Here is a 22,170-nt window from a genome sequence, read left to right as displayed (position 1 = left end):
AAATCAAATTCATATATATGTATGTATGTATGACATTTTTCAATGTAACATTATATTAGTAGCTGAAAAATGAAGAATGTGATTATGTTATTCGAGTAAATCATGACACTCGTATTTTCCGTAATTAGTCAAATATATGGCCATCAACGCTTGAAATTTTGTTCTTGTCTCAGCTCGTGGTTTATTTGTATAAATGTCTCACTTTTCCTTTTTTCCAGCAAGCAAATTTAGAACATACAAATCTCCATGAAATTATAGTTATCTTATCTTTCTTGGTTTTATGTGCAAATTGTTTCATAATATATTAAACCTTGTAGTTCGTCCATATTTGCTATAGAAATCATAACCCTCTTCCTCTTAATTAAACAACATCCCAACCTAAGGTTTGCTTTCAAGCTCTCCACCTAGCTCAACCTTAGGGAATAAATTAACATTCTTCATAATTCAACGATATTGAAGTACCTTGCAAACCCAATAACTCCCATGGTTAAGCACTTAAATCTAAATCCATATGATATTGGAATGTAAGACCCAAAAGAGCAAGTAAATAAGACAAAAGTAGTTGTAGTTCTCAATAAGGTAACTAGCAGTAATATGTAATCACGAATAAAAAATTATATAAAATAGAAAAAACATTAAAATGTGGGTTCTTTTAACAGTAAGTTTGGTGCCCAAATAAGATATGTGTTGCACATCATAAAAAAAATATTTAGCGATAATGTTTATCAAGAAATCCTGTTATGATATCAAAAACAAACAAACCATATGTTTGAAAGAAGGATATAACTGGAATTCTAGGTTGCTATCACTAAAACCTAAGCCACCTGGTGGATAGTGAAATTTTTGTTATTAGGTTCAAAATGAGGGTGCCGATCAAAAGTAGCAGAAAAGAACACTTTTTTTTTTTTAATGAATTTCTAAGAAAAGTAGTTGAAAAAGTGGGTGAAATTAATCAGCTATCTAGCTGGGTGAGCTCGGAGCTTAGGCAGTGGAAAAATGCTTCTTTGCTAGCAACTTGACTGTAACTCCTCTATGCCAAGGGCTGCGAGAAAAGGAAGGTTCTAAGGATCTATTCTGTCCAATCTATTTCAAGGGTGCAGGATACATTCTTGATTGAAAGAGGTCTAAAAGTTTATTCAAACAAAATAGGTTCTATTTCAAAATGTATTTTCATATATTGAAAAACTATTTTCTTTCTCAGCTATCTTCAGCCTCCAAACCCTTCCAAGACCTGACTTCCTACACCTACCTTGTCTAAAGCATTACTCTCTCACTTAATCAATGACATACTGGAAGACATTACCAAATACATTACGATCCATACTTTTTAATCTTCTCTTTAAGTCTTCTTAACTTGAAGGTGAATTTGCTTGGTTCATTCCCATAAGCTGGACCATCCCAGGATTGTTTAACCATATATAAAAATGTGTCGTGAGACAACCACATTTTCTGAAATTTAAAACTAACCTAAACTAAGAAGCTTCAAAATTGATGAGAAGAGGGGCATGGTCGGAAGAGAGCCTTGCCAAGTGCTGTACTTTCAGGTTGTTTAGTGAGTTCACCCACTCCTTGTGTGAGCTCTTGGGGAAGATCAGCCTATTATCCCCTAGTGTAACTTTTATCCATTGAGCGGTGGCCCTTCCACTTGGCACCATCAGATCACTAGGGCCGACTTTCATCTTTGCTCGATGGGTTAACTTATAGAAACAATTATAGGGAGATAAAGTGAGGTTATAGAGTCAGCTATTGATTAGTGGAATCGACTTAGAGAGAGCAAGAGAGAGAGATAAAGAGATTTACCTAGTAATCAGTAGTTGTAGGTAAGTGAAGCAAGATTAAGAATCTGCACAATGACTCGTGGGAGACTTCGTTTTCTATCCTATAGACTCTAAATTCGTTATTCCATGAGAGAGAGAGAGAGAGCACCAGCTTCCACCGAAGAAGAAGGCTGCTGCTTCCATCGGAGAAAAGGCCTTGGTCACAATCGCTAAGAGACAGAGCTTCCACTTGAGAACCCCTGAGTCACTTTAGTAGAAAACCTAGGTCTATTTTCGATTTTAAATGGAACGGGGGAAGGAGGGGAAGGAGGAATTAGAGGGGTTGGGTCTAGTGAGATCCACTAAAACTAGATCGCGAAGCAATTTGCATGTCCAATGGGTCTCGCTGTGATTGTGATCGTCCACGTTGCCTTGGACATGTGTCAATCGCTGGAGGTAGCATTGCATCTCTCGGGAGACGATCTGGATCCCAATCGTGCTCTCCTCATATTCAATTTTTTTTTTCTCTTTTTTATTCATTTCTTGACAACCCAACTAAATCTAAGGGCCCGTTTGATAACGTTTTTGTTTCAAGAAACGGTAGAAACATAAATTTCCGTTTTTAGAAACAGAAACAGAATTGAAGATGTTTGATAGTCATGTTTCTAAAAGTCGATAGTAACCAACAAAAAGAATGGCCACGAGTCGTTCCAGAAACGACGAAACAAATTCTACTTGTTTTGCCTTGGTCGTTTCTTGAACCATAAATAGGTAGAAAATTCAATTTCTATTTCTGAAAACAAGTGAAGCGAAACAGTTTTATCAAACATTTTTTGTTCTGTTTCTATCATTTTTAGACACAGAAACGGTAGAAATGCGTTGCTTAAAAAGTTATCAAACGAGCCCTAAATAAATAAATAAATAAATGGACTTTAGATTAAACCTATAACCAATGGTTCACCCATTCGACCAAAAGTAACCATCCACCCCACCCCCCAAAAAGAAACTAAACCATCCCTTTCTTCGACCTCGCAATCTAAGCACACAGCCGAAAGAAAAACCCGTCCCTTTACTTCCACATCACACAATCCATTACTCCCTCTTCCTCTCTCCCAGCGGCGACCGGAGCTGATCTCCAGAAAAATGGCAGGCAGCGAAACCAGGCGTGTTTGTTTCCGTTCCCGGAGGAAAGCAGTAGCCTGACTTGTGAATCCTTAGCCGTCGATTGCAGCAACCATTGTCGCCATACCCAACACTGTTCTGACCATGGTGGTCTCAAGACTCTCTACACACACTCGTTCTTCACTCGTCTCTGCAATCAAGAGCTTCACAAGCAACAAATATCTCCCTTCAGGGAAACCCGTACACGCCCAAATAATTAAACTCGGTTTTTTACCTGAAACTCAACTATTCAATCACCTAGTAAACTTCTATGCTAAGTCTTCGGATTTTTCCTCTGCTCAAAAGGTTTTCGATGAAATTCCTGAGAAGAATTTGGTCTCCTTTTGTACCTTAATTTCTGGCTATTCACAATCAAATACTCCACGGTATTCTCTTGATCTTGTACCTCATTTGCAAAATTTGGGTCTAAGTTTAAACGAGTTTGTTTTCTCTAGCTTGATTCTGTCTTGTTCAAAGCTGAAACGTGTTGATGAAGGGAAGCAAATTCATGCACTGGTGATAGTTTCTGATTTTGAATCTGACCCGTTTGTAAAAACCTCTCTCGTTGATATGTACTCAAAGTTCGATGACTTGGACTCTGCAATTTCTCTTTTCAATTCAAGCCCAATTGGAGACCCAGTACTCTATAATTCAATGATCTCTGGACTTGTGACCTTCTGTTCTTATGAAGAAGCAATTGAATTGTTTGTGGAGGCACGACGTGCAATTGATCTAAGGCCAACAGAGTTTACTTTCGGAAGTATTATCAAGGCTTGCTCAAATTTCAGTAAAGAGGTTGGTAAACAAATGCACGGCTTCATCTTAAAGACTGGACTCGAGTCCAATTGCTTTGTTGGAACCTCTCTCATTGACATGTATGGTAAATTAGGTGATATGGAAAGTCTGATAAAGATTTTCATGAGCATTACATCCATTGATCTTACTTTGTACAATTCAATGATCGCTGGGTTTTCAAATAACGGTCATCACGAAACTGCATTGAGGTTCTTTGGTGAATTGAAGTTACAAGGTTTTAGTCCAGATGGGTCTACTTTCTCTAGTGTTCTTAAAGCTTGTGGTGGCTTAAATCATATAGAATTGGGAAGGATAATCCATGGAGCTGTGCTGAAGTCTGTGTTCCAGAGAGACCTGGTTATCAACACTGCCTTGATTGATATGTACATTAAATGTGGGCACATTGAGAAGAGTTGTAGATTGTTTGAATCTATGCCTGAAAGAAATGCAGTTGTATACAACTCCATGATTTGTGGGCATGGAGATACTGGAAACTTTGTCAAAGCAATTAGTTTATTTGTTGATATGAGTCGTAAGAGGATTGATCCTAATCATGCTACATTTGTTGCATTATTGAACTCATGTTCTGGTCATGAGAGGAGCATCTACCCTCATGTGATTAAGCGGGGTTTTGGATGCGATTTGACTGTGCAGAATGCCCTTTTGGATGGCCTTATCAAAGATGGAGCAGTTGCTGAATCCCAATGGTTTTTCAATAAAATGCATGAAAGGGATGTTGTTTCATGGACTACAGTCATATCAGGATTGTCTCAGTTGGGTATGCATTCAGATGCTCTGGAACTTTTCAAAGATATGCAATTCCTTGGGGTTTGTCCCAATAGTTTTACTCTGTCTAGTGTTTTAAAGGCCTGTGGCAGTTTAGTTGATTTGGGGAAAGGGAAATGTATCCATGGATGTAGTGTAAAACATGGGATCATAGATGAGTTCATAGATAGTGCACTTTTGGACATGTACGCTAACTGTGGGGCCTTTGAGGAGAGCAGCAGATTGTTTGATGTGTCAAGTAAAGTAGATGTAGTTTCATGGAATGCAATGATCACAGGGTGTGCCCAACATGGGAATGGTCACGAGGCCCTAAATATTTTTGAAAGTATGATGGAGCATGGAGTTGAACCAAACCAGGTGACCTTCACTTCTTTATTGTCTTCCTGTAGCCATTGTGGGCTAGTAGATGATGGTGTTCGTGTCTTTGAATCAATATCTTGTAAATATGGTATGATACCATCCATCGAACACTACGCATGCATGGTTGATATGTTTGGTAGGGCTGGAATGCTGGATAGAGCAAAGCTCTTGATTGAGAACATGCCATTCCGACCTGATATATCTATCTGGAATACATTTTTAGCCTCTTGTAAGCTTCATGGGGATGTCACACTTGCCCAACTTGCCAAGGACCACATTTTGGGTATGGAAGGTCAAGATACCACGTCTGTCATTCTGATGTCTAACATCTATTCTGAAGTAGGTCAGTGGGATGATGTAGAGAAGCTGAGGAGGAGAATCAAAGATAGAGGAGGAAGAAAAGAGCCAGGACTCAGCTGGGTGCAGATAAAAGAGACAGACAAGTCATGTGCCTTGTGAGGAATAATAATACTCAATTGATGTAAGTTTTAATAGCCAAAGAGAGGACCCTGAAACACAAACTATGACTAATGGAAGGTTGTAAGTTGTAACCATGAGATGAGCTCATCTTATTTCTTTGGAACACTTGGGAATGACTCACAGGCAATGTGAGGGATCAAACCCCCTGATTCATGTCCATAGCTTCATAAAATTTATGTGACAACCTTCTACTTGGGGTAAAGCAAGAAGTGCTTGTGACATTTACACACGGTTCAAAATTATTGGGTCTGGATACAATTCTGACTGCTGGGTTAATTTTAAATGGTCCATTTAGCCATTGATCTGGCTTCATCATCTGAAGTATCATAGAATTCAGAAAGGAAGAATTTCACATGTCCGTCATTCTTGAGCAACCATCTGTGGAATGTCATGTGCTTGATATCATCTGACCATTCAAAGCTACAATTTGTGAGTTTACTGAAACTTTTCATTATCTTCTTGTAAATTATTTATTAACTTGAAGAACAATTCAAGAAGAACCTCCTATCATATGGAGAATGGAAAGCCACTAGCAAATTAAAAATTTCTAGATTTCAAATAAATTAAGGTTATTTTATCTTCAATGAAGTTTACTTCTGATCAAAACGTCTATAAATCCAAGCTGTAAGACTCTTATTTATGGGATTAACCTCTTTAGTTTTTTATTTTTAATTGCTTTCTTCATTTAAAATAAGTTATTGATATTAATTATTCACTTGATTTTGATGCTTCTCAATGGAATTTGTATTCTATAGGGAAAAAACATATCATTGTAGAAATCCTGATGCTTTTCAATGGAATTTGTATTCTATAGGAAAAAAACATCCCATTGTAGAAACCCTTTTAAGAAAGAAAGGGGCACGCCCAATGGTAAATGTACAAATGTTGCGACTTGGTGGTCAAGCGGTCGAAACAGCCTCTCGACATTCTCGGGGTAAGACTGCATAGTTCTCATCCCCCGGACCTCGCACATGCAGGTACGCCCTTTTTTTTTTTTTTTTAATGAAATCCTTTCTTAACCTTTTTCAGTCCTTTTTGACTGGCCTTGCTTCTTTACGTTTTATTTTTTTATTTAATAGTGACATATTGAGTGTTTATTGAATTTACGTCATTTTTCACTAGGTCCCCAATGATCATGGACCCTTCTATGGCTGGCTAACACTGGGTAGATTCATTCAGATTGTATGTGACACTGACATTTCTTTGGGTATTTCCCCATAGGTGCTGGATTTGATGATGAGAAGTCATTGCTCATGTCATGGATGAGCCTCAAGAAAAGTTTTGATAAGTCAACCGTGTTTGTCGCCTCTACACTAATTGAAAATGGTGGTGTTCCACAGTAATACTCTGATACTCTTCTTAAAGAAGCTATCCATGTTATTAGTTGTGGATAAGAGGACAAGACAGAAAGGGTAAGGGAGGTATGTTGGTTTCTTTTGTTCTGACTCGTTAGTTTCCATACTGGCTTACAATTAGAATTCGTATAAATGCCCTGTTACAAGACCCCTTCTAGATTTATGGATTTGGAGAACAAAGCCGATATTGATGGCACTCACCTACTAGAATTTGTGTTTCTATTCCTGCTTGTTTCTAATTTTCACTGTTTTTAATGGGAGCCTGGAGTTTACTTTTGATTGAAGACTAGGTCACATAGGATCCCAGCCCCAGGCAGTATCTGAAATTCTGGCTGAATAGGGAGAACACCTGTAGCCGAGGGTGGGAACTTCAACTGGTCTTGAAAAGTGGGTACCCTTGGTACCTGTAATCAGATCCCAGAATTGGAAGATCTGAGGACAGGTTCCGAATTAGGAAACTAGTAAACTAGGGATGGTCTTCAGGAACAGCAGCTAGAGGGCTCCAGTGGTCACCAAGCTTGGTCGAGTGGTCCTCTTGGAGGCTAGAATAAAACCTCAAAAAGGTTGGTTGATCAGGATTCAGGTGTGGGAGATGTGGCCAAATCGATGGAGCTTCAAAACCCGGACAATGGCTGCAATTGATTATGATCTCCTTGGCTGTGCTTGAACTGATCTGTAGGCTGAACTTCAGGTCTTCAAATAACTCTCAAACACTTGCAAAGGCTAAACAGAAAATAAGAAAGAAGAAAAGAGAGATCGATGGAGGGTTGAGAAGGGGGGAAAAAGGTTAAATTTTGGGCATCTCACGCCTCAGATTTGGGCATCTCACGCCTCAGATTTAGGCATCTCACCTAGGGCCTTTCACCCAACTTTATCCCAGCCAAAAAAAAAAAGCCATATCTAGATCATTCTTCATTAACTTTTTAAATTGTTTACAATGGTCTCACTTATATAGATTTGGCACATCCTTACAATTTAGAAAACCCAAAATAGAAACTAACTGATTTTAGCAACTAAATACTAACTTTTTCACTAAGAAACTAACATAAGACCATAAAGGACTCTTCTAGAATACAAAACTGACTTTGGCTACTTGTTAACACAAAAAGGAAACAAAAAAGGGACCAAATTATTGTTCACGGGTACTGTTTATATGAACAGTAATTTCTGGTTTTGGGTTGGATTGATGGGCCAACATTGAGACTGGCTGGTCTGGTTCGATGGAACCAGCAGCCCCCTCTTTTGCAAGCTCGAACTACTTCAACTCTCTCCCCCTTAGAAAGAAAATTTGCCCTCGGATTTTGAAGAATGTAAGGGTGATTGTAGTATGGTGCACATCCATCTTCAATCCTAGAAAATTCTGGTGACTCTTTGAATGTATAGATGTAGTCACATAAGGTCATGGCAACCCAGATCCATTCTCTACTCAAGGGAAGGATAGGTCTGCGGGAAGGCAAGCAATTACTGAGGACTCTTTCAGATGATGGAAGAGAAGGGGCCGGAGAAGAAAAGGTGATCAACATCTTCAATGTCATTATAGCAGAGGCAACATGCACGGGAGGCCTGGATGTGCCAGTGGAGGAGAAAAGGCTAGTTGAGGAGGCAATTGGAGAGTGCATGCCACACAATGAAGCTGTGACGAGGGATGTGGGCCTTTAAAACAAATGATGTTTCTCTAGTGAATGATAGGGGCTTTGAATAGGATGAGATCCCAAGCAGAGGCCGAAGAGAACCGCCCAAGTTGGACGGGTCCAAACAACGAGGTCATCCCTTCCTAATTGGCCCAGGGGATTGGGGGGAAGGGAGGCCCAGAGATCAGCAAGGGGAGGAGAGGAGGGAGGAGGGGGACCAAATACCATGGGACATGATAGAGGAGACTTTGGCATTACGGCTCAGACGAGGGGAGTAGATTATCTTGGGGGTAACCAGAGGCTGGAGGATACCCGAAGGGTGCCAAGGGTCGAGCCAAAGAGAGGTTCTACAGCCATTTCCAATGGAACAAGAGATAGCACTCATGGCAATAGGTCTGGAGAAGAGGATTTTGCGCTAGATCCAAGAGGCATTAAAAGGGGGGAGGGGCAAAGGAATAGTCCGGATACTATTGCTCTTGGAGGCAATCTTTCAAATAAGCTTGAGAATGCCAACACAGTTGACATCTTTGGTTCTTCTAAGGCCAAGCCTACCATCATATTTAGGGAGGCAGACTTGATCCTAGCTCATAAGTTGAAGGAATCTAGAAGAGTCAGTACCTTTCAAGAGGAAGGAGTAGAGAAGACTCTCAATGGATTGATTACAGAAGCCGGGAGCACAAAGATGCCTCTCTAGTAGATGTACATGGATTGGAGGACAGAGCCAATGAGCACAAGGCAACTTGCATAGAGAGGAGGTTGGCCTTCCAGAGCTGGAGCTTCTTATGCAGAAGGTCAAGAATAGGAGAACGATGCTGGGCGGAGAGCCTAGAAGTGTTAAGAGGGAGGCCAAGATATTTGACAGTAAAGGAGCCAAGGGAGAGCCCCATGATCTAGAGAATGAGGGAACGGGTGAGATCAGAAACACTCGAGAGAAAAAGACTGGACTTTAGGAGGTTAATATGGATGCCAGAGAGGGACTGAAGAGACAGAGAGGACATGATGGAAGAGATGGAGGAGGGGTCAGCCTTGGAGAATATCATGAGATCATCGGCAAAGGCAAGATAGTGAAAAGGATTGGTTTGCATTTGGGAATTCGGGATATGAGGTGGATAGTGGAGATTTGAATGGAACGGGAGAGAACCTCAAAGGCTATGAAGAAGATATAGGGAGCAGCCTTGCCTAAAACGTTCGAGGAGGGGAAGAATCCGACGGGCCTACCATTGATAAGAACGGAGAAGGAAGGGGAGGAGATGCAAGGAGGTAACCCAATGGACCAAAGAGGGCGGGAAGGACAAGATGTTATTGGGTTTTATTTAGTAGCGTCGTCTAAGATGTTATTGGGTTTTTTTAGTTCTAGAGGAATTCTTTATGGTAAAAAAATGTTAGGATGGCCATAAAGACCGACAAGCATGTTCTTGACGGCCTCATTTCAATGGTGGATGATGTGTTCTACGTTTTACAGAGTTGTTGCAGATTTATGGTACAAAATGTTGGGAAGGCCATAAAGATTGACTTGCATGTTCATAACAGCCTAACAACTTTGATGATGGATGATGTGTTCTATGTTTTACAGAGTTGCTGCAGATGGGCAATATGAACTTCAAATATTAATTCAGCCCTCGCAGTTCTTTATGGTGCAATGACTTTGTTGAGCAATTAGTAGGAGGCACTAGGTGAGAGAGCCAAACATGGGTGCAAAGCTGTTCCAAGGTAGTGTTTTTTCCTCTTTTTTTTTTTTTTTTGGTGAATAAAAAAGCATATGGGAAACATTCCAAGGTGGTGTTGGTGTGCTAAAGATGGGCACAGAGATTGCAACAGCTCTAAACAATATGGATGTAAGTGAGTATATCCTAAAACTGCACCATAAGATTGAGGAGCAATGCATCAAGGTCAGTGGTCAATTTTTTTTAGCTTTTTTTGTATTAATTTTCTGTGATAGAAATAATCTATCCAAAGACAATTTGCTGATGCAGTGGATGATTCTTTCTACTCCACCTACGCTAGGATCAGGATTCGTAAATACAAAAATGATTAGCACTTATGAAAAGAACTTTAACGAGGGGTTTCAACCGAATGATCATGCTCTTACAAATTGGTATACATGATTCATGTTAAAATCCAATTTACAAAGATATTTCCTTCAGCCAGAAGGGACAACCATTTTAGCGACAAGCTTCCAAATTACATTTTAAATTTCAGCAGAGTGAGCAAACCATCTTTCTACACTACAATTTTTCCTGTTTTAAGGAATAATTTGCATGTTGAAATTTCTGTCTTTTTAAATCGCACACACTCGCTTATACAGAAACATTTGTTTGATTGGATCAGGAGAAGTCACCAGCGGGGAATGCAGTCGTTTTATTTTCAGGACTTCAATCATAAGATACAGCAGGGACGAACACACTTAGAGAGAGTGGCAGTTTGGATGCAGTTCTCAAGCAAATCAAAGATCCCAGTCCGAAGGTCCCACCTCTCATCAATCTTTACCGTTAAGATTGTTGCATTTGCAACCAGGAGCTTCTCTCGAGTGTATTTTGTATGAGGGTGTAATTGAACTGGAATCCTACTTTTAAAAGGTGAAGATTTGGGGACAAGGAGTTAAAAAGGCGAATGATTTCATTTTTTGCAGATTCTTGGAGAAGTTCTCATTGATGATCTAATTAGCGTAGATGAGCGGAGATGGGCTTCACATGAAGTAAATAAGAATGAAAAACGACAAATATCTGCTCAATGGTCCCTCATGCTATATAGTTTTGATTATACAGAATGAGAAACCGGCAGCGTTTCTACAAGAAAGCTGGACGGAAGGAGGTTACTAGTAATGAGTACTTGTTCTTTGATTATGGATTGAGAGTATAACAGAAGAATGGAAGCAGGTTACTATAGTTTAGTTTGGATTGTATTTTCAAAATTTGAACTCTGATCAAAGGGAGTTCAGCTCATCTTAAATTTTTCCTGAGCTGTAAATCTTAAGAAATGTAGAAATTTTTAACTGATAAAAGCAGAACAGTTTTTGGCATAGAATTTTGGTTGTTTTACTATTATAAGTAATTGGCCACGCATCAAATCCAGTGACTTGTTCATTAATTGTTATCTTCCTTGGTTTCATCAAGAAAAAAATGACCTTCCCAAATGATTTTGGAATCATAATTGATCATGTCATACATGTTTTGGAATGAAAATCAGCACAAAGTCTAGATTAAGCCAATGACATGCACATACATTCACTAACCAATTGATATGGAAAATATAACAACACCAACAACTACAAATCCTAGCTCCAAAGATTTCTTTCTTCCAATACACATTTGAACTGGCAGTAAAATTTCCAAAAGAACTGAAAAATATTGCATAGTTCATATGGTTAGTAACTGAATCTTCCAGGGGAGCACCATCAAATTCTTTAATTTTTTTTTTTTTAAAGAGTTGGCAGATCTTCAGCGAATCCAGACCTTCTCCAATTCTTAATCACCCAATTCTCTTTGTGAGCATGATACCTGTACACTTCAAATCCAACAAGAAAGGTTTTTGTTATTTTAAAACCCATTTTAACCCCTCACTTGCCTCTACCAGAGAGACTTCATCTTCCCCGGTTAAGCTCGACCCTTGTCGAATTATAATTCTCATTAAAGACCCATCTAAAAAACAAGGCCATTAGCGTCGAAACTCATTGGACTGCAGACGATATTTCTACAAACATCAATAACCTGTCACATTTACATTTTAGCCTTATGCTCAAGAGATGGGTTTTGGGACATTCTCAACTTTATTGTCAAAGTTCAGCTGTTTTGAGTTCGGATTATCATAATTTTGCACCATGACCACATCTCTCTTACAGACTTGGAATTAAGATTCAGAACATTCTCATTTCAATAACAATATTAATTAAACATCAACTTTAAAATATCATATCATAGAGGCGGGCTTACAATTTCTGGAAAACATTTTTTTTGAGAATTAATTGAACAATTAGTTTAGCTGAACTGTAGCTATTTTATGAAATGAATGAGAAACATTATCCTAGAACCAGGCCAGTGAATACACTACCGGAAAAAAGAAAAGAAACATAATTTGACAAGCTCAGAGGAAACTGGCACTCTCTTTTATCAATCATTTTCTGCTACAGTGATTGAAAAGAGACTCTAATGAGTAGGGAAGAAAAGAACAGCAAGTAAGCAGTAATTGAATATCCTAGTCCTGAGAGTTTCTACAAACTCAACAAGGTCTAAAGTTAAAACTCTTATCATTTATGGATTTCAAACACTGAATTTTGCTTTCACTTGTAGCTTCAGTCATACATTGCACAGGTAACTTCTCATAAATCACATGATATGTTTATAAAAACGCAACACAACTGTCAAGTTAGGACAACAATGCCCACACATACAGTTTTGCATGTTCCAGAAGGGGAGAAGACATGTGAAGTATGTGATACACTGCTTAAGAATAAAATTAAGGGCAAGTGTTCTCTGTCCTCCCAGACACAGCCCCAGGAGGGGCAAGGTGGTCATTGTGTGTGCCCTCTGTGTCTGTGGGGCAGAGGCACCTCTCAGACAAAAAACTTTGTCCCTAAAAATCCAAAATTAATACTCAATCTATAATCTGATTAGCATCAAAATTAAATGGCCACCAGACAAATTTCATAGAATGACTAATTCAAACATCAACCCCCGCCCCCAAAAGAGAGTATTTTCAATAAGGAAGAGAAAAAGAAAACCACTTTGCATGAGTCTACACCGATTATCAACCTGAGGCTTAACTCAAGGAACAAACTGAGCACCAACTGAACTGACCAATCACCTTACGGTCAGTAAATCTGGACCACATCTCTGCAATGACCCATACAAAATATTTTATTTCAGGGGGATTAGTGTTAACAACTCTTATTATGGTTGAATTATATAGTTCTCTTAGATGGTCATTGGGTCATGGATCTAAATATGGCTTGATACAAAAATGTAAAGAAAATTTTCTTATTGTGCAAACTTTTGATTTCTTATTATTTTTCAAGCTTAGCGGGGTTGTCAAGAATTCGTTATTTCATTCCGCCTTCATAAAAGTAGGTAGGGTGATTGATTGTCTTGGTGGTGAATATAATGTATGTAGAATGCTTTGGCTTGACCGACCTATATGGTATGTCAGGTAGACAGGCATTACCTTATTATAGTCTTTCATTAAAATCCTATGGCTGATTTGTAACGGTGCATTAGGTTGACAACCAGCACTTATTATAATTAGCCATAACCCGTCAATCTTTTTGCATAAATGCTTGTGCTCGTCCTAGCATGAAATTTCCATGTAGAAGACCCAATTAAGTTGAGATAAGGTTTTGGATGTCGTCATCATTGTTGTTGTTGTCGTCGTCGTCGTCGTCGTCGTCTTGTTACAGCTGACATGGAGCTTCCAATGAAGATATATGACACTGATAACAGATGACTAATGCTAGAAAACATTCAACAAAACACAGTATGGTTCTTCTTCCCAGATTGGTTAACTGAGCTGACCATTATAAAGCATCTTCAAAATGCACTTCTGCAATGCCATCGTAGCATGAATTATGTAACTGTTATGTTAGGTGACCAAACCAAGCCAGAATCACTCAGATCGCTATTGAAGGATTATAATCCAAAATTTAGAACCTACAAAACTCCAATAACATTATTTCCTCTGTTTTTCTCCTAATAAGAATCCAATTAAGTTGGGTATTTCTTCTGCTATGGAACACTTGCAAGTTACAGCCTTTCCCAAGACCGTACATAGCTTTTTAAGACTTCCTCTTTACAACTAATATTCTCTCTTTCAGACTAAAGTGCCACTGCACAATTTCTACAGAGACAGATAACTCAAAATTGACACACTGCATCAAAACCCTGTGAAAAGCTATTCCAATTCAAACTGACGAGTGATGTTAACTTAAAATACAGATATTGCAATTCACCTCTTGTTTTAGAACCAAGTAACCACATCCAACCTGATACAACACCAACAACAACTAAGCCCTATATTCTTGTGAAGTTTGCATCATCAAGAAAGAAAGAAAAGCCGCAGTAAACATTCAGAATTCTATACTTATTATTACTTTTTTTAATTAATATATTGGTTTCTACCATCCGAATTCCCTAGCCAGAAGTCACAAAACATTCACAGGCAGGACCAATTTCGAAATAGGAAAGAACTAATATATACAAATTCCAAACTTTTACACTGGATTTAAATCTTAAATATATGCATCACATCACAGTGACAAAGAAAAGATACAGAGCAAAGCAAGACAAAGGAGAATATTTAAGCCTCCAAACTTACAGAATAATCATGGCTGGGCAACATGAACGATATGAGGAATCTTCTCTTCATCGAAGGGCAAACTGACATATTCCCGAGCGAACTCCTCTGCAATCTCCCCTGCAAGCTCCCCATGTAAAGCCTTACAGTACATATACAACACTGTATTCGCCGCTACACTATGAAGCACGCACATCATAATCAAAGCAGAAGAAATAACGGTCAGTGCAACAAATATCCAATCCCTCAAACCGCCCGGAGCCACCGCGAATCCCCAGTTAGTCCACACCGTAATCCCCAAAACCAAGCCGAAGAACAACAACAGAGAAGCTGCAATCCCTCTCATGCCCTTCACCAGATAAGTACTTCGCCTCAACGGTTCCAGTCCCCAACTCGACTCTACCACCACCACCACAGAAGCCAAAGCCCAATTCACCTGCAAATAAAACAATCCGGAACCCAAAGCCACCAAGCCAATCGCATAAGCAGCGAAAATGTAAGGCGAAGATGGCGAGATCTGAAACCCTAGAGAGTCAATCCCTTTAATCACCAAAAACACGATGACACCAACGGCAAAAGAGATCGCCAAGACGATTATTTGCGAGCAGATAAACGTCACAAACAGACGAAGAAAAGAATTCGAAAGAGATTTGATAGCCGATGCAAATTTCACCGGCCGACCGAAGAATCCATGGTATACGCTGTATGTGATGGTTCCTGCAGCGCAGATAGATAAGGTAAGGATCGTGAGGGCATAGATCATAGACAAACCCGTGGTTTTTAAGAACAATCGATGTTCAGGGCTATAACGGAGTAGGGTTTGAGCGGAATTTCGTCCTGGTTCGGCGATGGCATGTCGAACAGTGGAGAAGAATATGAGAGAAAAGGTGAGAGGGAGAAGGAATAGAACTGAAAGGGCCAAGAAATGGCGAGAATGGGCGTTCACGATCTTCTTCGATTCCACTAATACTCCACAGAAATCAAGTGGTGGAATCGTCGCCATGAACGAATAACTGAGAGATACTATCGAGCAATTCGAGAAAGAGAGAATTTGAGAGTTGCAGAGAGAGATGGTTTTGCCGAACAAAGGTTTGGGAGGGTACGGGCGAGAAAAGGATCAAAAAGAGACGACGACGACGACGTTTCTAGAATCGAGATAGAGTTGCATGGATTCATGAAGTGTATTTAGACCCTACTGAAGACTCCGTACTCTCAAATATGAATCGTTAGATTGGTATCAAATATTCACACTTAACAAACATAACATCATCGGAACGTTATGATCATAAGGAGTATAAGCAGTTACTCTTCCTAGCCACGTGGAAGATGTTCTTGAGTGTGCCACCTGTGTACGGGCGCATTCCCGTTTTGTTAGCTTTTAAAAAACTATAGGGACTGTTACCAAAAAAAAACCTATAGGAATAGATGCTTATATTTCGCACTGGCAAAGTGCCCATTTCGTTGGATTCGGCTCTTCTATAACGCGGGGTGAGTCATACATCGTCTAGCTTATCATAGGACGTGACACTTGAATTTTATTGATCCTATGGTGTGGGTAGCTTAATCCTTAGGGAAACATGTAAGTTGGTGATACACTGTATCACTTTTTCATTATTGTAACTTTTTACATTGATGCAAGATTTTTAAAACAAAACATAGGGTTTTTTTATCGCAGAAACCTCTCTACCTTTGGCGTTCATCCCACCGTCCCCAATAAGCTGTCGGCGTTCGTCTTGCTGTCTCTAATGGGTCGTCGACAACTTCTCTTTTCTCAATGCGATCATCGTCTGGAACTAGTAAGTTTTATACTTCATTTAAACCAAAACCAAAGCCCCCCCCCCGCGGTTCTTCTCATGAGTTCTCCAATATTCTCTCACTGTCATGGTTTTAAGTATCTTCGATTCCGATACGATACCCTCCGATACGTATCTTAAATTTAGTCTACCGATACGATACACACCGATACGATACATTGAATTTTTTAAATCATTTCGTATCGATATATATCCTACAATACATATCAATATGCATCAATACACCACTAATACACATCGATACGATACGATATGCCTCGATACGACCCTATGAAAAATATAAAATTGAGGTAAAATATACGTTTTGGTATGTATTGATACATATCGGTGAGTATCAGTATGTATCGATCAGTACGTATCGGTATATATCAACACGTATCGGTGAGTATTGATATATATATCGGTACGTATCGGTGAGTATTGATATATATATCGGTACGTATCGGTGAGTATCTATACGTATAGGCGCTACGGTCATATAATGGCCAATATGGGTAATTTTTCAGAAAAAAAACGATTTTTTGAAGGGTTTTTGTTCCAAAGTTGATGTCAGCCATATTTCTCTCTAACTAAAGTGGAAATCAAGGTTGAGAACAAGGATTTTACATTTATGGGACAACTACAGACCTTGAATTCTTATTACGATACCCTCAATTTAGTGTTTATGCATAATACACGTTATCAATAGTTTTTTTTAACAAATTCTTTATGCAAAAGTATTTAAAAAAATGTTTCTTATCCATTTATGTGTGTATCTTTAGCGTATCTTAGTGTATCTCCGATACGATACGATACCCTCCGATACGTATCTTAATTTTGACCGACCGATACGACGACCGATACCGATACTTTAATCCTTGCTCACTGCAAAAGCCTTTCCACATTTGCGACAAGAGAAAGCTTTAGCCCCATGCTTATGCTTGTAATGGGTCTATAGTGTTATAAAATCCTTCAATGGCCGAACCCATTTTTTCTTACTTTCATTCAATATTTGAAGATGCGATCATCACTTTCTTATAATCACAACCCTTTCAGATCAATGCAATATTTAAAAAAGGAAAAAATAAAAATAGGGTTTTAGAACATTGCAGACCTGTATTTACTTCCTTCTAGTTATTCACCAATGTTGATATCATGCTCTGTTTTGACAACCTAACAGTCTCTCACTGCGTGGACTCGATCTCCCTCACCCCTCCTCCATTATTCCTTATACCATGAGGGTGAACTCTTTATTCAAGGCAATCCAACCCTCTGAAATTTATTCCATTAAACCTTCCTACTGTGAGGTTGAAACCAGCATCCAGTTCATGCCATTTTGGTTTTACCAGATTGAGTTTTTGCAACTAAAATAGAGTTTGTCTGTCGAACAATGCAAGAGGACGTTCCAGACGATGGTTGTACAAAGAAAGAAGAAGTCGTCGGCAGCTATTAGAGACGGCGAGATGAACGCCGACAGCAGACTAGAGACGGTGGGATGAACGCCAAAGGTAGAGAGGAAGTTCCCGTGCCACAAACCCTATTTTTTTATTTAAAATTTTGCATCCATCTCTCAGGGATTTGATTAAGAAGATGATATGGTGTATCGTTGATGTATCTTTTTCCCTAAGGATTAAGCCACCCACATCGCAAGATCAATAAAGTCCAAGTATCACAATCCTGGGGTGAGCTAGACGATGTATGGCTCACCCCACACTATAGAGGAGCCAAATCCCATTTCGTTACGAAGTCCAGACTCCAGAGGCATCTCGCCAACGATTCATCCCTCCTAATCTTTGGATAGCCGTCGGAGGAAGTGTTCATAAGTATATGAGGAAATGGAATGGTTTGTCCAACTCAGAATGAATATGAAGCTAACACCTTAGATTTAAGTGAGTAGACTGAACCACCTTATACTTGTAAATTTTTATTTTCAAAGACCTATCTAATAGGAGAAGGTATTTACAAGTTATACAAAGAAAGGGATTGTCCTACTCATAATCGATATGGGATTAATACAACTAACAAAATCATTGATTTTGTCATTATGATTTTTGTCTGATTATATTTTTATTAATTTTTTTTCTCAACTTTTAAACATAGCCTTAAGAAATGGTTTCCGTCACTATCTTATATTTTTTTCTTTTTTTTTTCTTGCTAATCTATGCTAGATCGCTATCTTATCTAAGAATTGCGTGCAATCATCCACCGTTTTTTTTTTTTTTTTTAAACAGATGATTTAATGGTCTGACAATTATATGAAATATGGATACGTACGTCACTTGTTAGAACTTGTGGCCTATTTCAATTTTACGAGTTATGATCGACCGTGTATAAGCTATTTTATTTTGTTTTTAAATAGTTCCTACTTCCTACTTCCCAAGTGAGCTCACTCCTATAGTATTTTATTCTTAATATTTTAAAACTTTTTGTTATAATTTTTTAATATTTTCAAACCACTATAATAACACTTGGAAATGTTGTTGGAGTTTTAATGGTTTTAAAATGATGATTAAAAATATAATTTGTTATTTTTTATTTTTTTATTTTAAAACAAAGTTCAAATTACATGCAACAAACAAACACAAGAAGCATCAAAATGTAGAGTAGAAGAAATGAAAGAAGAAGGAATAGTTGCCCGAAGTTGGGAATCTTGATGGTCTGCCGCATATCTAGCCAAGTGATCAGCAATCGCATTTCCTTCTCTGTAGATAAGATTAAAAGAGACACTGGTAAACTTCTGAAGCATGGTCTAACAATAGTCAATGATATGCTTGATATGCCAAGGAATAGCGTTGAATTTATGATCCAGAATATTGATAATTGTAAGATTATCTCCTTCTATCCTTATCGACTGCAATCCAAGGGTAGCTGCCATCTTTAGAGAGAGCGTAGAAAATTGCCAATGCCTCTGCCACACAAGTGAAGTTCCATCCAATTCCGAGAGAGAATGCCATTATGGTCTCGGAAGACACCACCTACTCCTGCAAATCCTGGGTTCCCTTTGCATGCCCTATCAACATTGATTTTAATACAACCGGGAGTAGGAGGGGACCAGGATTATGGTCTCGGAGTACGCCGATCGCGAGGAGGAAATGAAGTGCGATAGAGAAAGGCTTTAGTCATGTCCTTAGCATTTTTAAAAGGATTTTTATGTAGCGGAAGACTTTATCCAGGTAAGAGGCCCAAATATACCATAGTAAATTGGGAATGAAGGATAAATTGAAGTGGCTGGACATTGAATTGTGGGAAGAGCTGATGAGGTCGATCAGAGCATTTCTTACATTACTCCATCCAGAAATACTGTGAAACCCAGCCATTTGCCAAATCTGAGAAGAATAGGGGCAGCCAATGAGGATGTGATGATCATTAGTGCCATTCCAGGAACACCATGGATAATGGCTATTAATAAAACACCCTCTTTGATTAAGGAGCTCAGGAGTAGGTAATTTACCCCTAGCTAGTTTCCAAGAGAAGAATTGGACTTTGGGAATGGTATAAGAGTGCCACAACTTCAGCCACATAGGATTAGGAGTATGGCATGAAGGACCCAAGGCGATTCGATAAGCAGAGGAGACTGAATTTACCGGATGAAGTACCCAGCCAAACAAAGCAATCTGACGTCGGGGATTGAGGAATTGGAATAGAAAGAATTCTCCACGCAATGTCGTGTGGCCACTAATAACATATAGAAGAAGCAGTCCAAGATTGCATGTCTCGCATCATAAAGTCAGAGACCGAGGTGGGAGCATTACTTGGTAGAGGAAATGGAGCAGCAGAAGGAGGGCAATTTGGAATCCAGTAATTGGTCCAAGGGTTGATAGAGACCCCGTTACCAACTTGAATGAAAAGCCCGTGCTTGAGGAGATCACTGCTACTCATGACCAACTTCCAACCTCATGAGGCTTGCGTAGGACAATGAGCATGCATAAAGCTGCAATGTGGAAAATATCAGCTTTTCATGAGACAACCCCAAAGAGAAGTATTGGGTGTTAGAAGTTTCCAACTGCGTTTGGCCAGCAACGCTTGGTTCATGACAGAAGAGAGCTTCAAATTTAAACCTCCACATCCTTTAGGTTGACAAATATCGACCCAACTAACTGTGGGAGTAAGTTTAGTCTCCCCATTAGACCAGAAGAACTTTTGACATAAGGAATCAAGCTGGGTTAATACTGACATTGGGAGATTAAAGCAGGACATGTAGTGAAGGGCAATAGCTAAGAGCACCGATTGAATTAATGTGTGTTTGCCTGCAAAACTCAGAAATTTGAATTTCCAAATCTGGAGTCTCTAAGAAACTCTATCAAGGAGAGCTTGGCAATCCGACTTGGATAACATCCATCCTGGCAGTAGGGGTAATTTGAAGGCGGGCATCGATGAGTCGCTTGACAGAGGAGCTTACATTAGGACTGAACTAAGCTTTGGTCTTAGATGTTAAGAAGTTGGCCTGAATAAGAACAATAACCGCTAAGAACCAAGGAAAAGGCGTGTAACTCATGAGTTTTTGCTTGACCGAACAGGATTAGGTCATCTGCAAAGGCCATGTGAGAGATTGCTTCGCTGCCCCTAGAGATTTTAATTCCTTGAATTTTTTTATCAACCATAGCTTTCCCCAGATGGGTAGAGAGAACTTCCGTGCATAAGACAAACATATATGATGATAAAGGATCGCTTTGATGTAAACCCCTCGATGGTTGAAAGTAATCCAATGGGGTACCATTAAAGAGAACGGCCATCATAGGAGTCTTGACACAGAACATAACCCATTTAATCCATTGTTGATCAAAACCATAAGCTTGCAGTGCCTTTTCCAGAAACCCCCATTCCAAATGATCATAGGCTTTATTCATATCGATTTTAACTGACATGAAGCCAAATCTTCACCTCCTTTTTTGTTTAATTCGATGCAATAGTTCATGACAAATGAGAATATTATCATGTATGTTTCTCTCCTTAACGAAACCATTTTGATATGAAATGATGTTGTTCAATAGTGGTTGTAATCTAGAAACTAGAAGTCTGGTTCAGAGTTCTAGAGAAGGTACCTGAATTGAAGAAATTAATAACCGTACAGATAACTTCCGAACCAATGATTGGCCAGTTTTTTTTTTTTTTATTATAAAATATGACTTGAAATCCATCTGGGCATGGCACCATTGTGGGATCCATGGACATGACAGTATTTAATACTTCTGCTCCAATAATCGGTCTCAACAGATTGAGGTTGTTTGCCTCTGTAACTCTTCCCCTAATACCATCGAAATACTGATCTTGCATCAATGGAGCTGTAGTAGAGTAAAGGATTTGAAAATGATTATTGATGGCATTTCCCAAATCTTCTCTACTAGTGAGATTTAACCCATTGACATTTAGGTTGCTATGAGATTTCTGGCTTTTCGCCGCACAGTTGTCAAGTGGAAAAATTTTGTGTTTCTATCTCCAAAGTGCATCCAGTCCAATCTGGATTTTTGCAGCCATAGGATCTCTTTTTGGATGACGGTGCGTTTCAAATTAGCATTACAATAATTTTCTGTTGCATACCAATGCTTATCTCTATCAAAAATTTCCTTATCATAAAGCATGTTCAGCGCCTATCTAAGATGTTCCTCTCGTTGATTGATATTGCCAACACCCGTTCTGTTCCAGTTTCTCAGTTTATGCTTAAGATTGTTGAGCTTCTTATGAAAAATAAAAGGGGGGGAAACCATGATAAGTAGTAGTCCATTCAGATTTCACTAAGGCATCAAAAGTTGTTTCAAGGAACCAACACGCC

At 39.0% G+C, this 22,170-nt stretch overlaps 2 protein-coding genes across 13 annotated transcripts; one reads left to right on the top strand and one right to left on the bottom strand.

The window, feature by feature from the left end:
• The first annotated feature begins 2,762 nt into the window (after positions 1–2,762).
• Positions 2,763–11,346, top strand: LOC122078282 (pentatricopeptide repeat-containing protein At4g13650-like). Of its 10 annotated transcripts, none has more exons than XM_042644207.1 (4): positions 2,763–5,768; positions 6,154–6,316; positions 6,561–6,678; positions 10,654–11,346. In XM_042644207.1, exon 1 carries the CDS (start codon positions 3,024–3,026, stop codon positions 5,316–5,318), a length of 2,295 nt encoding a protein of 764 aa, XP_042500141.1. In that variant the 5' UTR covers positions 2,763–3,023; the 3' UTR covers positions 5,319–5,768; positions 6,154–6,316; positions 6,561–6,678; positions 10,654–11,346. The 10 variants fall into 10 exon arrangements, with proteins under 10 accessions (XP_042500141.1, XP_042500140.1, XP_042500134.1 ...); XM_042644206.1 differs by having other exon boundaries at positions 6,561–6,751; XM_042644200.1 differs by having other exon boundaries at positions 6,561–6,760.
• Positions 11,347–11,524: 178 nt separating this feature from the next.
• Positions 11,525–15,759, bottom strand: LOC122078283. 3 transcript variants are annotated; one of them, XM_042644209.1, is made up of 2 exons: positions 14,629–15,759; positions 11,525–11,829 (listed from the first exon to the last, which is right to left on the bottom strand). In XM_042644209.1, exon 1 carries the CDS (start codon positions 15,608–15,610, stop codon positions 14,636–14,638), a length of 975 nt encoding a protein of 324 aa, XP_042500143.1. In that variant the 5' UTR covers positions 15,611–15,759; the 3' UTR covers positions 11,525–11,829; positions 14,629–14,635. The 3 variants fall into 3 exon arrangements, with proteins under 3 accessions (XP_042500143.1, XP_042500144.1, XP_042500145.1); XM_042644210.1 differs by having other exon boundaries at positions 11,525–11,822; XM_042644211.1 differs by lacking the exon at positions 11,525–11,829 and adding an exon at positions 12,193–14,296.
• Positions 15,760–22,170: the final 6,411 nt, after the last annotated feature.

This window comes from Macadamia integrifolia, chromosome 5 (assembly GCF_013358625.1).
Source record: "Macadamia integrifolia cultivar HAES 741 chromosome 5, SCU_Mint_v3, whole genome shotgun sequence".
Taxonomy (NCBI): Eukaryota; Viridiplantae; Streptophyta; class Magnoliopsida; order Proteales; family Proteaceae; genus Macadamia; species Macadamia integrifolia.
Note: the sequence above shows the minus strand (reverse complement) of the source record. Positions and strands in the feature narration are given on the sequence as shown.

Coding starts and splice junctions, on each gene's coding strand:
- LOC122078282 (XM_042644208.1), top strand. CDS start 3,024: ATGGTGGTCTCAAGACTCTCTACACACACTCGTTCTTCACTCGTCTCT.
- LOC122078283 (XM_042644209.1), bottom strand. CDS start 15,610: ATGGCGACGATTCCACCACTTGATTTCTGTGGAGTATTAGTGGAATCG.